The 13,004-nt window shown below is 43.0% G+C and overlaps 1 protein-coding gene across 1 annotated transcript in view; it reads left to right on the top strand.

The window, feature by feature from the left end:
• Positions 1 to 394: 394 nt before the first annotated feature.
• Positions 395 to 13,004, top strand: part of nwd2 (NACHT and WD repeat domain containing 2) — a gene marked incomplete at its 3' end in the record, with an annotated part of 71,542 nt that continues 58,932 nt past the window's right edge. The window contains exon 1 of the mRNA XM_084043341.1: positions 395 to 560. Coding sequence (XP_083899467.1) covers positions 410 to 560 — 151 coding nt within the window. The 5' untranslated portion in view covers positions 395 to 409. The remainder of the gene's footprint in view (positions 561 to 13,004) is intronic.

Here is a 13,004-nt window from a genome sequence, read left to right as displayed (position 1 = left end):
GTGTGTGTGTGTGTGTGTGTGTGTGTGTGTGTGTGTAGTGAGAGAGACAGATGAGGCTAAACAGAGAAGTGCGCGCGACAATGCATGGCCCATGGACGCTCATGCTCTGTGTGCGCCACTGATCACGCGACTAACGTGTCTCATTTTTTATTTCTGTGTGTGTGTGTGTGTGTGTGTGTGTGTGTGTGTGTGTGTGTGTGTGTGTGTGTGTGTGTGTGTGTGTGTGTGTGTGTGTGTGTGTGTGTGTGTGTGTGTGTGTGTGTGCGTGCGTGCATTTCTTGCGTGTATGTGTGTGTGTGTGTGTGTGTGTGTGTGTGTGTGTGTGTGTGTGTGTGTGTGTGTGTGTGTGTGTGTTCCATCATCATGACCCACGCAGCCACGCTGGAAGGCGCCCCCCGGCCCCGCCGCCATGTGGCCGTCAGGAGCGGGAAGCAGGCAGCAGTGCCCCCGGGAGTCGGCGCTGCGCAGGGCGGCCCTCAGCGGCAACGTGCTGGCGCTGCCGCCCCACCACGTCCCCACAGGACGCAGCGTGCGCGTCTTCATCTGCTCCAACCCCGACGGTAAGGAGAGAGACCCGTTATCAGAGTCCCCAAAACACGCTCGCCCCCATTTTTCCCCATATAAGGTTATAAACAAGTTTAGGGTTAGGCATAGTTTTACTGAGGTTACGTTTAGGAAAAAGGTTAGGGTTTGGCACCGTTTTGCTGAGGTAACGTTTAGGAATACCATGTGGCGACCGTTCCGAGGTCACCGGATTTGCCCGGGGTGACTGTGTTTTGGGTCGAGCGTTTTAGTATTTGCCATCTCGGCTTATTATAAGCGACTTGTTTTTCTGTAAAGTTCCTTGTTTGTTGTTTGTGTTTCCAAATGTTTTAATTATTACTTATTTAGCCAGTGGTTCTCAATATGTTCATGAAAATGTTTGTGCCAAGGGAGCATTTGTGTTGTTAGAATATTTAAAAAAAATCCAAATAATCCACATTCTATTGCAAGAGTTTTTGAAAATAGCCGATCTACAAGCTCACAAGGCGTCGCATCACAATGCGTTGTGAGCTTGTAGATCGCTTGTGGATCGGACCAGGGGGCCCCCATCAAAATTAGTTAGTGTCACAATGAACCACTTTAACCATATTTTATACTTTGGCTATTCATTCATTCGTGCTGTGCTCTGAGCTTGTATCTGCTATCTTTGAAAGATCGTCAACATTTGTGCAAATCTTTTGAATATATATATATATTTGAAAGTGAACATTTTTAACTAAAATCTTTGCTTCTGGAGGTCCCTGGCACAAAATAGTTTTGAGATGGGGCTCCGCATCCCATATCATTTTGGGGGTCCTTGACATGAAAAAGATTGATAACAACTGTCCTAGACTGTGGAGGGCACGACTCTGCAGGCCTGACCGTTGTGTTTTGTGTCTATATAGTTGCACCTGTTGTGCACAAACGCAAGGACTAACAGGAAGCAAAGCTCTGTAGGGAAATTGACATGCAGTCTGTGGCTTTATTGCTTTTAAATGGGACAGAAAATTCATAATGCTATGTTGCAGGACAGTCGCCTTTAGACGTTTAGAAATGTAGACTACATCTGTCTGACCATGATGGTGTGTGGAACAGATGCATTGATTCATGTTCTCAGTCGCCACGTCTGATTTCAGTCATTTGAATCCAAAATTCAAAATTCAAAAGTCAACATGTCTTCTATGGAAGCATGCATGTTGCGGAGCGAAAATAGACGATCTACAAGCTCTCAATGCGTCTGCGACGCATTGAGAGCTTGTGGATCGGCTATTTTCAGTAATCTTATTTGAGATTAGAGCATTTGAAGTGGTCAAACTAGAAATATGTTCAGAAGCATTTTCCACGAAACCCTAATGGTCTCGGGTATTTCATATAGAAGCGAAGGTTATTAAAGCCTCAGTCAGTCTGTGTGTGTGTGTGTGTGTGTGTGTGTGTGTGTGTGTGTGCGTGTGCGTGTGCGTGTGTGGCCTTTCACACTGTTTCACAAATCCCATAATAGGACTTGGCCATACACATTTTTCCAGGCAATTTTATTTTTGCTTTAATCCATGTAGATGTCTGCCAATCAGGATTATGCCTATGATCGTGGCAACGCCCAAATCATACTGATGTTAATTTAAAGCCTATAATTCATACTGCATCATGGTTCGCTGAAAACACAGTAAACAGATTCAGCCGGTTGAAAATCAGCAATTTTACAGCAGTTATCATACAGGAGTTAAGATATAACAACATTAAATGCAGAGTACTGTACGTCTTTTTGTAGAACTTAAAATGAATCCGGGTAGCTGTTGCGCATATAGGAATATCACAATGCATGTTGCGCTCTTCAGACAAAACTGGGTCCGTCTCACACAAAGCAACACATTGCAGAGGACAGCGTGAGTCGACTCGAGCAGCACGAGACAGTCGGGTCGTGAGGCAGACATCCAGTTGCTGCTCTCTGTATTTGAATATACAGCCTCTGGGGCCGGGGTAAAAATAGGATCACTAAAATTGGAGTAAACAAGGCAAGGCAAGTGGAGTAGGGCAGAGCAGAGCAGAGCGAGACAGAGAGGGCATATGAGATGTAAAAATCACCATCCTATATGGTGTATCCTCCTCCCCGACTGTGCAAAACACTAGTGGGAGAAAGATTGGCCTTCTGAACTCAGATCTACCCTGTTTATTACATGAAGTGATGGTGGACGCTATGCAATGTGATGAATTGAGGGTGGACAATACACAATATGATGAATTGAGGGTGGACAAATACAGTCAGATGAAGTAGCTCGCGACCCGTTGTGAGCTTGTAGATTGGCTATTTTTACTCTAGAGGTTTGGTGTAGAGGAAAAAAGAGAGACGAAGTACCGAGCCAAAGGTCAAGTTTACAAAGTATTGAGGGTTTAAGTCGGTAAAGGTATAGTTCACCCCCAAATTACTTTTTAAAAAATTGATTACTCACCCCATGGAGACTTGAATTCATGGACATGTTTTAGTTTTTGTCACATTCCTAAGCCAATAATTTGATCATCGGCAGCGGTTCCGGTAGGAGACACAAAGAGTCTCCTTTGTGTGTCCTACCGGTCCACTGGTCATCAAATTATTGGCTTAGGAATGTGACAAAAACTAAAAAATATGTGTGTGTAGGTGAGTAATCAATAGAAAAAAAGAAAACACGCATTTAACATGAATCCAATATGTACAGTGGAGGTCCCTGCTTCATCTCTCTCTCTCAGCTAAGGGATCCTTGGCTTTAAAAAAAAACATTAAAGACCCCTGCCGTATGATGAAATGATGGTGGACAACTTTAGTATGATGAAGTGGCTCCTGTTGCATGGCCACCTGTAGCCGGCACAGCCATTCAGTGTGTGTCTAATGGCCCCATCCATCCACACATGGATTGGAACGCAATCCCTTCACATGCCTCTGTCATTCAACCCATTCAATCCGGGAACGCATCTGGTTCACTTTAGATTTCTTTGGCTATTCAAAAATATCAGATATACAAGCTCAAAAAAACATAAATGGTTGATATATGGAGATACAAGGTTTCTGCCCGACAGCAACGATATGTGTAAAGCATTTCCAGAGTTACAAAGTGCTTCACAAAGTGCAGCAACAATGAAGAGATGAAACAGCGAAGCAAAAATCAGAAGAGAAAATAACGTTCATTGATACAACTATAGCTTCAAATCACATACAAATCTAAACCACAAAAGCAGGCATAAAAGAAGAAGAATGTACATGGAGATTTGCATGGAAAAGGGCAAAAAATATACTCTTTGGCAAGGCCTTGACATTAAAGTAAGTCTTCAGAAGCCTTAGATCCTAATATCTAATGCCTCTCAAAACCATATAGCTTTGAAGTAGCAGAAGAGAGTAAATTACCATGTCAGGGAAAATAAGCTTTGGATTAAAAAGCATACTAAATTGGACTTACAATTCTATCATGTGATCGCGTGTGCTGTCTGGTACAGGCTCTGTATATTTCCATACATGTTAGACCCCAATGGTTCTCAACCTGTGGCTCGGGACTCCCAGCGGGGTACCCGCATGATTTTGGAGGGGTCCCCAGGTGAAAGTAAAGTGACAATTTTAGGACTTTTAATACCTAATACCTAAAAATAGAAAAAGAAAAGAAATTAAAATAAAAAAGACCATTACTGCATCAAAAGCAATTAACAAATTGTAGGCCTACTATAGAACTGGTCAAACATTGGCCAAATTGTCAAATAATATATGAAAGAGGTTGTGCGCTTGTAGATCGGCTATTTTCACAATATTTATCTGTGGAACCAAGTCAAACTAAATGTAATGCCTCAACTCCTACAATTCCAAGTGCTTGTCAGGGTGGGGGGTCCCCGGTTCAAATATGATTATTTTGGGGGGTCGTGGCCTGCAAACCACTGCTATACCCCGCCCACCTGGTGTTCCGAGCATGTTAAATCAAACATTAAGGAGTATGTGTGACCCAGATCTTGCTGCAATCTTTCTACAGTGCTGCTTTGCCATGGTCACTAGAGGGGGCTGGTGTGTATTAGTGCTATAAGGCTTTATATTTGGATCAAATGGCCCCATTGCAAAGCCACTGTAGTATAAGTAGCCATGACAGGCTTGGCCCTGGAGCTGGTATATGTAACCTTCTGCCTCCCGTATCATTTGCGCACCCAGAGTTAAATGAACACTGAGCATTTTACAACGTAGATAAGGACGAGAGGACATCATTTTACTGGACAGTGGATTAACTTCCTTGGCCTACTGGCAGTGTGCACGAGAAATGTGGCACTGATCGGTTCAGTGGTTTGTGAGATTAGCACACAGACACACAGACACACATACAGACAGAGACCCTCTTCTAGATATCTTGACCCATAGGTGCCACACCATAAAATACATATAATATATTATTTGTCACCAACACCTCCAGTTTGAAATCCATGGACCGAAAGTCAAATGCTTAGACACTGGACTGACTTACAGGTTTTGTGGTTATAAATAAGGTTCCAGGTTTTGCGGTAAATATTTTCACCCTCAGATTTGAAATCAACCCAGTGTTATAACCCTCTTTTACCGTGTGCCTTACAGCTAAAAAAGAGACCCAAATCGGTGATACTCAAGTGAGACAGGCAGTTGGTTAAAATGTCCTTCAATAAAAGAGACAGCGCATGACTCCAGCTTTGCTGTACTTTGACAGGGACATCAAACGATTGAACACTAGAACACTATGATCTTCTTTACTTCCAAACAGTGTATTCTACAAGGGAAGCCCCATATCTCCTTTTATGCTCTCATCAATAATAAACATGCAATCATAACAGCATAACTATTAGATATATATTTTTTATTGTGGTTGTTGGGTGAATGGGATCCCATCTCTGCCTTTTTGATCTACGGCGCGCCTCTGGTTTTATGAGCTATAGCGACGAGGGTTTGCTCCGTAATATAATGCCACTAATGCCCTTAATCAAAAACCACAGACTCTGGCTGTTTTATCTACACACTACCCCACAGACTTTTGTTGTGCCTATGACTCAATACGAACACAAGTGTATTATACCTTGTAAACTCTTCCTGTCTGGGCTTGAACCAGGAGGTTTCTAACACGGGCATGTTGTTATTATGGTTGAAACAGGTGTATAACTAGCCTGGTAAACCCTCCCTCCAGAAATCTCATTTCAATTCGATTTCAGAAAGGAGTCTGGTCTGAAACGCCTTTCTCCAATAATCGCTCTGCTCGCCGAGCCGACGAGCCTATCAGCGTCGTCGCTCATTGTTCTGTGATTGACAGCGACAGTTGGCCAATCAGGTGGCGAGTTCGAGTGAGCCCGAATGAACCCGAGTGCAGCCTGAGAGCCGCCGAAAAAAGACGAACGGCAGCCATTGTTGTTTGTGCGAGTGCCTTCACTTCTTACTTTCAGTTTTATAACGCTTTCAAACTTCTTTTTTGAGGCACGGAATTTACTTATAAGATATCGTTTGGATAGAATTTAGTTGTTTAACTTCATATATGTGGTCAATTAATCATGACAGAGCCTATTTAAAAATATAAATTTAGAGAACCGGCAGGGGCGGGGAGTGACACGCATGTATCCCAATAAGGCAACCTATTTTCGGCATGGCCGTCCCAAAAGTCCCGTTGCGTCACATAGTCTGGAGCTCGTCAAATTGAACTGCTCATTGGCTGAAGGGGAAAAACGATCATTGGTTGAAGGGGTTGTCAGTCAACGGTATTACTCCCGCCCAACTCCAGCCCACAGCGATTATTGCAGAAAGGCGTTTCAGACCAGACTCCTTTCTGAAATCGAATTGAAATGAGATTTCCGGAGGGAGGGTTTACCAGGCTAGTGTATAACCACTCTTTAAGCTCTCCATTTGAGTTGCCTCTGTAATAATTGAGTTGCCTCTGTAATTGGTGCGCTCTTTCCTCCCTTTACACCAAAATCTCTTTGCCCAAAATAGCCGATCTAAAAGCTCGCATTATGTCACGTTGAACATTGGCTGTGCAGTGGTGTAAAGTAACTAAGCACATGTACTCAAGTACTGTACTTACGTACAATGTTGTGGTGTTTTTACTTTACTGGAGTATTTCCAATTTTCTGTACTTTAACTTCTACTCCACTACACCTCAGAGGAAAATATTGTACTTTTACTCCACTACAATTATTTGAAAACTTTTGTTACTAGTTAGTAGTTACTATATAGATTTTGATTATTATTACAAAACATACTTTAATCACTTCAACCCTATATACATTTTGGCCATTTGAAAATATCCGATCTGCAAGCTCACAATGCGTCGCGATGCGACGCATTGTGAGCTTGTAGATCGGATATTTTCAAAATATTTTTATACATCTGAAAACTTGTGAAATGGGACATTCTGCATAATGAGTACTTTCTACTTTTGGTACTTTAAGCCCTCTCAGTGCAGCCGTTTTCTGAGATGGGGGCGTGGTCAAAGTGGGACTCTATGAAGATTGGTTCATACTGGATTATCCCGATATCAATTGGGCCGGGCCGCCGGTTAGATTTTCAACCGAGAAAACCCCGCCTTCGACAGCGTCACCAGACCCTGAATGAGAGGCTTGCGATTCAGGGGCTGGAGCCAGGCTACATTTTGATACCAATACTTTTGTACTTTAAACTTTGAATTCCGGACTTTTACTGCGTTGTACGTTGGCTGTGTTTGGTGAATGTTCCCTCCCCAGAATGGCAATGCTATAGGGTTCAAGTGGCTAATGTGAACAAGAGCGTCATATGGATGTCAGGGTTGAAACGGGTTGGTAACGGGAGCATGTTGTCATGTGGACATGATGGCAGGAGGCTTAGGGAGGATGTTGAGCTATTCCACAGCACTGCCAACATTTAAGATGAGTCACGTCTTCGTACCACAATATTAACCAATCAGCCCGATTCTTGGCTAGTTGGGATAAATGTGTCAGTGTGTGTGTGTGTGTGTGTGTGTGCGTGTGTGTGTGTGTGTGTGTGTGTGTGTGTGTGTGTGTGTGTGTGTGTGTGTGTGTGTGTGTGTGTGTGTGTGTGTGTGTGTGTGTGTGTTAGGGGTGTGCCGATACACTAATTTCACGAAACGATACGATACGATATTTGGCTCACAACTTCGATACGATTTCGATACGATACGATATGCACTTTTTTTTATTATGAAAATAAATGGGGGAGAAAAAAAGGAAATGCAAACAAATAATTCTGTTTTTGCATTATTCAGACATGCAAACTTGTAGCTTTTCAGCCGTTTTGAATCCAAATAGGGCAATAGTGTGACACCTGACCCGGAAAAAAAACAACATGTTGTCACCCTTTTCACCTCGGGGCTGTTTGCATGCCTGATTATTTTGATTGGTGTAAAAAAAAAATAAAAAAAAAAAAATATATTTTTTTTTTTTCAAAACGATATTTTTTTTTTCCAAAACGATACATATCGTCGCGAAAACGTATCGCGATATATCGCGGGACGATATATCGGCACACCCCTAGTGTGTGTGTGTGTGTGTGTGTGTGTGTGTGTTATATTATGTGTTTCTCCAGAGTGGATCAATTAAAAACACTGCTATCCCTTCCTGTCAATAGACTGACGGCACCGACGACACACTCAAGAGACGCCAACTCCAGCTGTGTACGTCTTTGTGCAATTTACCTGTCAGTCACTGTGTGTGTGTGTGTGTGTGTGTGTGTGTGTGTGTGTGTGTGTGTGTGTGTGTGTGTGTGTGTGTGTGCGTGCGTGCAGTAACTAAGTACAGTTACTCAAATACTGTACTTGAGTACAATTTTGAGGTACTTTTACCTTACTGGAGTATTTCCAATTTTCAATGCTTTTACTGCTTCTACTGCACTCAGAGACAAATATTGTACTTTTTACTCCACTACAATTATTTGAAAAACTTACTACTACGAGCTACTTTGTCGATTTTGATTATTATTACAAAACATACATTAACCACTTCAGCCCTATTTACATTTCGCCTATACAAGCTCACAGAGTGTGTGTGTGTGTGTGTGTGTGTGTGTGTGTGTGTGTGTGTGTGTGTGTGTGTGTGTGTGTGTGTGTGTGTGTGTGTGTGTGTGTGTGCGTGCGTGCGTGCGTGCGTGCGTGCGTGCGTGCGTGCGTGCGTGCGTGCGTGCGTGCGTGCGTGCGTGCGTGCGTGCGTGCGCGCGCGCGCGTGTATCTATAGCCACCATATTGAGACAACTCTATTACCTCATCGTGGCGTTGTTCACCTCAGGGGCTGTAGTCTGCTTTAGACAGCCTATTTGTATGCAACCTATCACTTAGGCTCTTTAAGGTTGATACGAGCGCAAGGTCTCCTTGGGGAGCTGTATGTGCATGAAGTAATCTCCTCTCCTGCTCTGAGGCATCTCCTCATCCTGGCTACATCACCACCGAGACTATACTAGGATAGATACCTGTCGTTTCATTTCACATTCCTTTATTTATTCATTTCCAGTTACAAGTAAAAGGCCTGTGTTCAAAATGTTACTCGAGTAAAAGTACAAAAGTAGTGGCATCAACATATACTTTAAGAGATACTACTAAGAGTAAAAGTACTAAAATGTTTGAAAATAGCAGATCTACAAGCTCACAACGCGTCGCGATGCGACGCGTTGTGAGCTTGTAGATCTGCTATTTTCAAATAGCCTGTGTATAAAATAGGGCTAAAGTGGTTGATGTATGTTTTATAATATAATAATTGATATCTACAAAGTAACCAGTAACTAGAGTTTTCAAGTAATTGTAGTGGAGCAGAAGTAAAAGCACTGAAAATTGGAAGTAAAAAGTAAAAGTAAAAGTAAAAAATCACACCCAGTGTGAAGAGAGTGGTGCCTTTGAAAGTGTAACTGGTTGCATCCTTGTGTTGCAATCAGCAACAATATGTTGTCACGTGACACGTGACAACATATTGTCACGTGAAGCTTGACCAATCATACGGACGGACATACGGACGGACATACGGACGGACGGACATACGGACACACGGACAAAGTCAAATGTAGGAGTGGTTGGCACCACTCAAAAATACCTCAAAAAGTAAATGTACTTAGTTACACTGTTCATTTTAGATCTTTTGTTGGTGGTAAATTGTAGATTTTGTAGCCTTCAGATTTCACAAGAGGAATTTCTTCCTCTAAGCATATTTCTTTCTCAACTTTTCCCCCTCCTTTTGAACAGGTCTTTCTCCATTTCCTCTCTCAGTAATCGCTCTCTGTCATCCCCTCACATTCAGGTTTTGGGGCTCATCGTCAATCATGTCCCCCACCACCACTTACTTAACGGTGAAAATCTATAAAGCCCCAACGAGAATTTCACCGCCGCCGAACCTTTCTTCAATTCAATCTCACCTGAGCCAGAGAGAGAGATAGAGAGAGAGAGAGAGAGAACGAGGGAGAGAGAGAGAGTGAAAATGAAAGAGAGAGAGATGGAGGGACAGAAGGGATGGGGGTAGGGAGGGATGGGAGGTCGAGACGGCGGCGACAATGGTGACTCGTTTTAAATAGATCAGCTCTCTGTGGGCCGTGGCGAGCGTTGGGAGTTGGCTCAGAACCCTGTCCCTCTGCTGCATGGGGCAGGTTTATGATCCGTGCAAAAGACCAGGACCATGTACCTCCTCCTCCTCACCCCCCTTTCCTCCTCATCATTCCCCCCGGGTGGGGAGAGAGAGAGAGAGCGAGGGACAGGAGGCTCACCATGATGTGCCTGGTCTGATGGCTAGAGCAACCTTTTTCATGTCAAGGACCCCCAGAATCATATATATATATATATTTGGCCATGGACCCCCCCATCTGAAAACATTTCGTTCCACGGACTCCCCCAGAAGAGAGGATTTGTGTAAAAAAAAAATCTAATTCAAATTTTTCGGATACTTGTATATCTGCTATTTTGTATAAGCCAACGTATAAAATATGTATACAGTGGTTCAAATGATTGTGATGCTGTATCAACACATTTAGCTGGGGACCCCCTGGAACACCCCCAAGGACCCCAGGGGGTCCTCCGGACCCCATTTTGAAACCACTGGACTAGAGTAGCCTACTTCATTCCTCTTTTCATTCAACCTGTCTCTGTGTGAAAGAGCTTTTTAGGGCCCTGTGGTGCTTCAAAACCACTCCTAAACTCATGGGACCTCGTTCTGACAAATTCACCATTTACCCTCATGCTCCTCCCCCACAGTTTGAGTGGTTTGATGAAGTACACGCCCACGTACTGTTTTTTTTTTACAGCGGGATATACAGTACTGTACTGTAACTATAGCCCAGTTTTCTATATACTGTGCATACATCTACAGTTAACCCATTCAACCCGGGAACGCATCTGTGTCATTTTAACATTTCTTTGGCTATTTAAAAATAGCAGATATACAAGCTCATAGCGCGGCACCGAGTGCCGCGCTATGAGCTTGTAGATCAGCTATTTTTGAAAAATCGTGAAAATTTGTGCAAATCTTTGAATAATATATCTTTTTTTAAAGCAAACATTTGCAACTCAAATCTTTGTTTCTGGGAGGTCCCTGGAACAAAATATTTTGAGATGGGGGTCTGCGGCTAAATACATATCTAAAAATAGCATGTTGCTATATCAGTGGTGCTCCAACCTTTCCATGTCAAGGACCCCCAAAATGGTATGTATTTGGCCGCGGACCCACATCTCAAATTATTCTCAGCTATTTTTGAATAGCCAAAGAAATCTTTAAATGATGACACACATGCGTTCCCAGCCTTAATGGATTAAATCAAGCAATTAGGTAATAATCAGTCATAAGTATAAGTGCAGCGATTCCAACCACAAAGCTAATGTGGACACAACAGCTGGTGTTAAACGTGAGGGGATATTCTGCTGCACGTGCACAGCAAGGGTTCAGCCGATGCGTGCTGACAATACTCATAATCATAATTAATCCATCAAGACCGGGAAAGCACCCGTGTCATTTTAAGATTTCTTTGGCTATTCAAAAATAGCAGATCTACAAGCTCATAGCGCTGCACCGAGTGCCGCGCTATGAGCTTGTAGATCAGCTATTTATTTATTTTTAATCGTGAAAAGTTGTGCAAATCTTTATGTATATTTTCATAGGGAAAATATTTAAGTCCAATATTTGCTTCTGGGAGTCCCTGGAACAAATGATTTTGAGATGGGGGTCCGCGGCCAAATACATATAATTTTGGGGGTCCTTGACATGAAAAAAGTTGTAGCAGCACATATAGCAACATACTATTACGATTTACACATTATTTTTAGATAATGAATTTGGCAGCGGGCGCAAAGATTTTTCAAAAATAGCAGATCTACAAGCTCATAGCGCGGCACTCGGTGCCGCGCTATGAGCTTGTAGATCTGCTATTTTTGAATAGCCAAAGAAATCTAAAATTACACAGATGCATTCCCGGATAGAATGGGTTAAGGATGAAACCTGTTGATCTCGGAACGTACTGTATCCGCCGATAAAGATTTCCCTTTGTATTGACTTGAAGGCCAGATAACTACCGATGCTGCTACCTTATTAAACACGAATTAGGTTATAAGGCCGTGAGGGGGGAAAAAAAGTACAGAATTCAAAGGGCATGCTAATTACATGTCTAACCAGCGCAAGCCTCACCATCTGTTCCTGTACACCGTAGTTTATCTCCATGTTGTGTGTGCAGCATCAGTATATAATCTGTTGTCGGGCAGAAACCTCTTATCTCCGTATTTTTACTTTTTGTGTTTTTTCGTAAATTAATGTCAGTTTTCAGTTTTATTCACTAGCACATAAAGAGTTAAAAACAGAAGAAAACTGTACACATAACCATATTGTGCAGGAGACGTTAAGAAGCCTAGAGGCTTATAGAGAACCTCCCCTATTTTGTCGAATCAAACAAAAGTATACAAATTATTAAAAAAATACCAATAATACATTCAAGAGATATGCATAAATACATGTCCCACTTGATCATACTACAGTGTCCCACAAAAGCATCAAAAGTGGCAGATCTGCAAGCTCGAAACGCGGCACTCCGCGCCGCGTTTCGAGCTTGCAGATCTGCCACTTTTGCCATTTTTGAATTTGAATCCCGAAAAGCAACAGTTTTGAACATATGAGGTTTCCACCCGACAGAGACGATATAATCTGTTGGCACTTGTCCATTCAATGGCAATCATTCTGAAAGCGTATGCCTCCTGTCTGCACTCGGGAAAAAACGCTACAACATCTGGTTTCTACGTGGATGGCTGAACTGAACGCCACAACGGCCAAAAGTCTGCCCCGCTCTAGGTCTCCCCGCATCGATCTGCTCACCAAAGTGTAGGGAGGATGGGTTTTTTAGGCCTGTGGCGTTCCGGTACAGCTGTGATGGTCGATGTGCAGAGAGCACTCCACACGAGCGTGGAGGGATGCAGTGAGCAAAGTGGAACGTGGCCGTAGTGAATCTAGGACATTGTTTTTCAAAGTTGGGGTCCGGGGACCCCTTGGAGGTTCCAGGGGGTCCCCAGCAAAATGTGTTAACCACTTTG

Source organism: Gymnoscopelus microlampas, assembly GCF_963454915.1.
Source record: "Gymnoscopelus microlampas genome assembly, chromosome: 19".
NCBI lineage: Eukaryota > Metazoa > Chordata > Actinopteri > Myctophiformes > Myctophidae > Gymnoscopelus > Gymnoscopelus microlampas.
The sequence above is the reverse complement of the archived record's forward strand: the minus strand, read 5'-3'. Positions and strand labels throughout refer to the sequence as shown.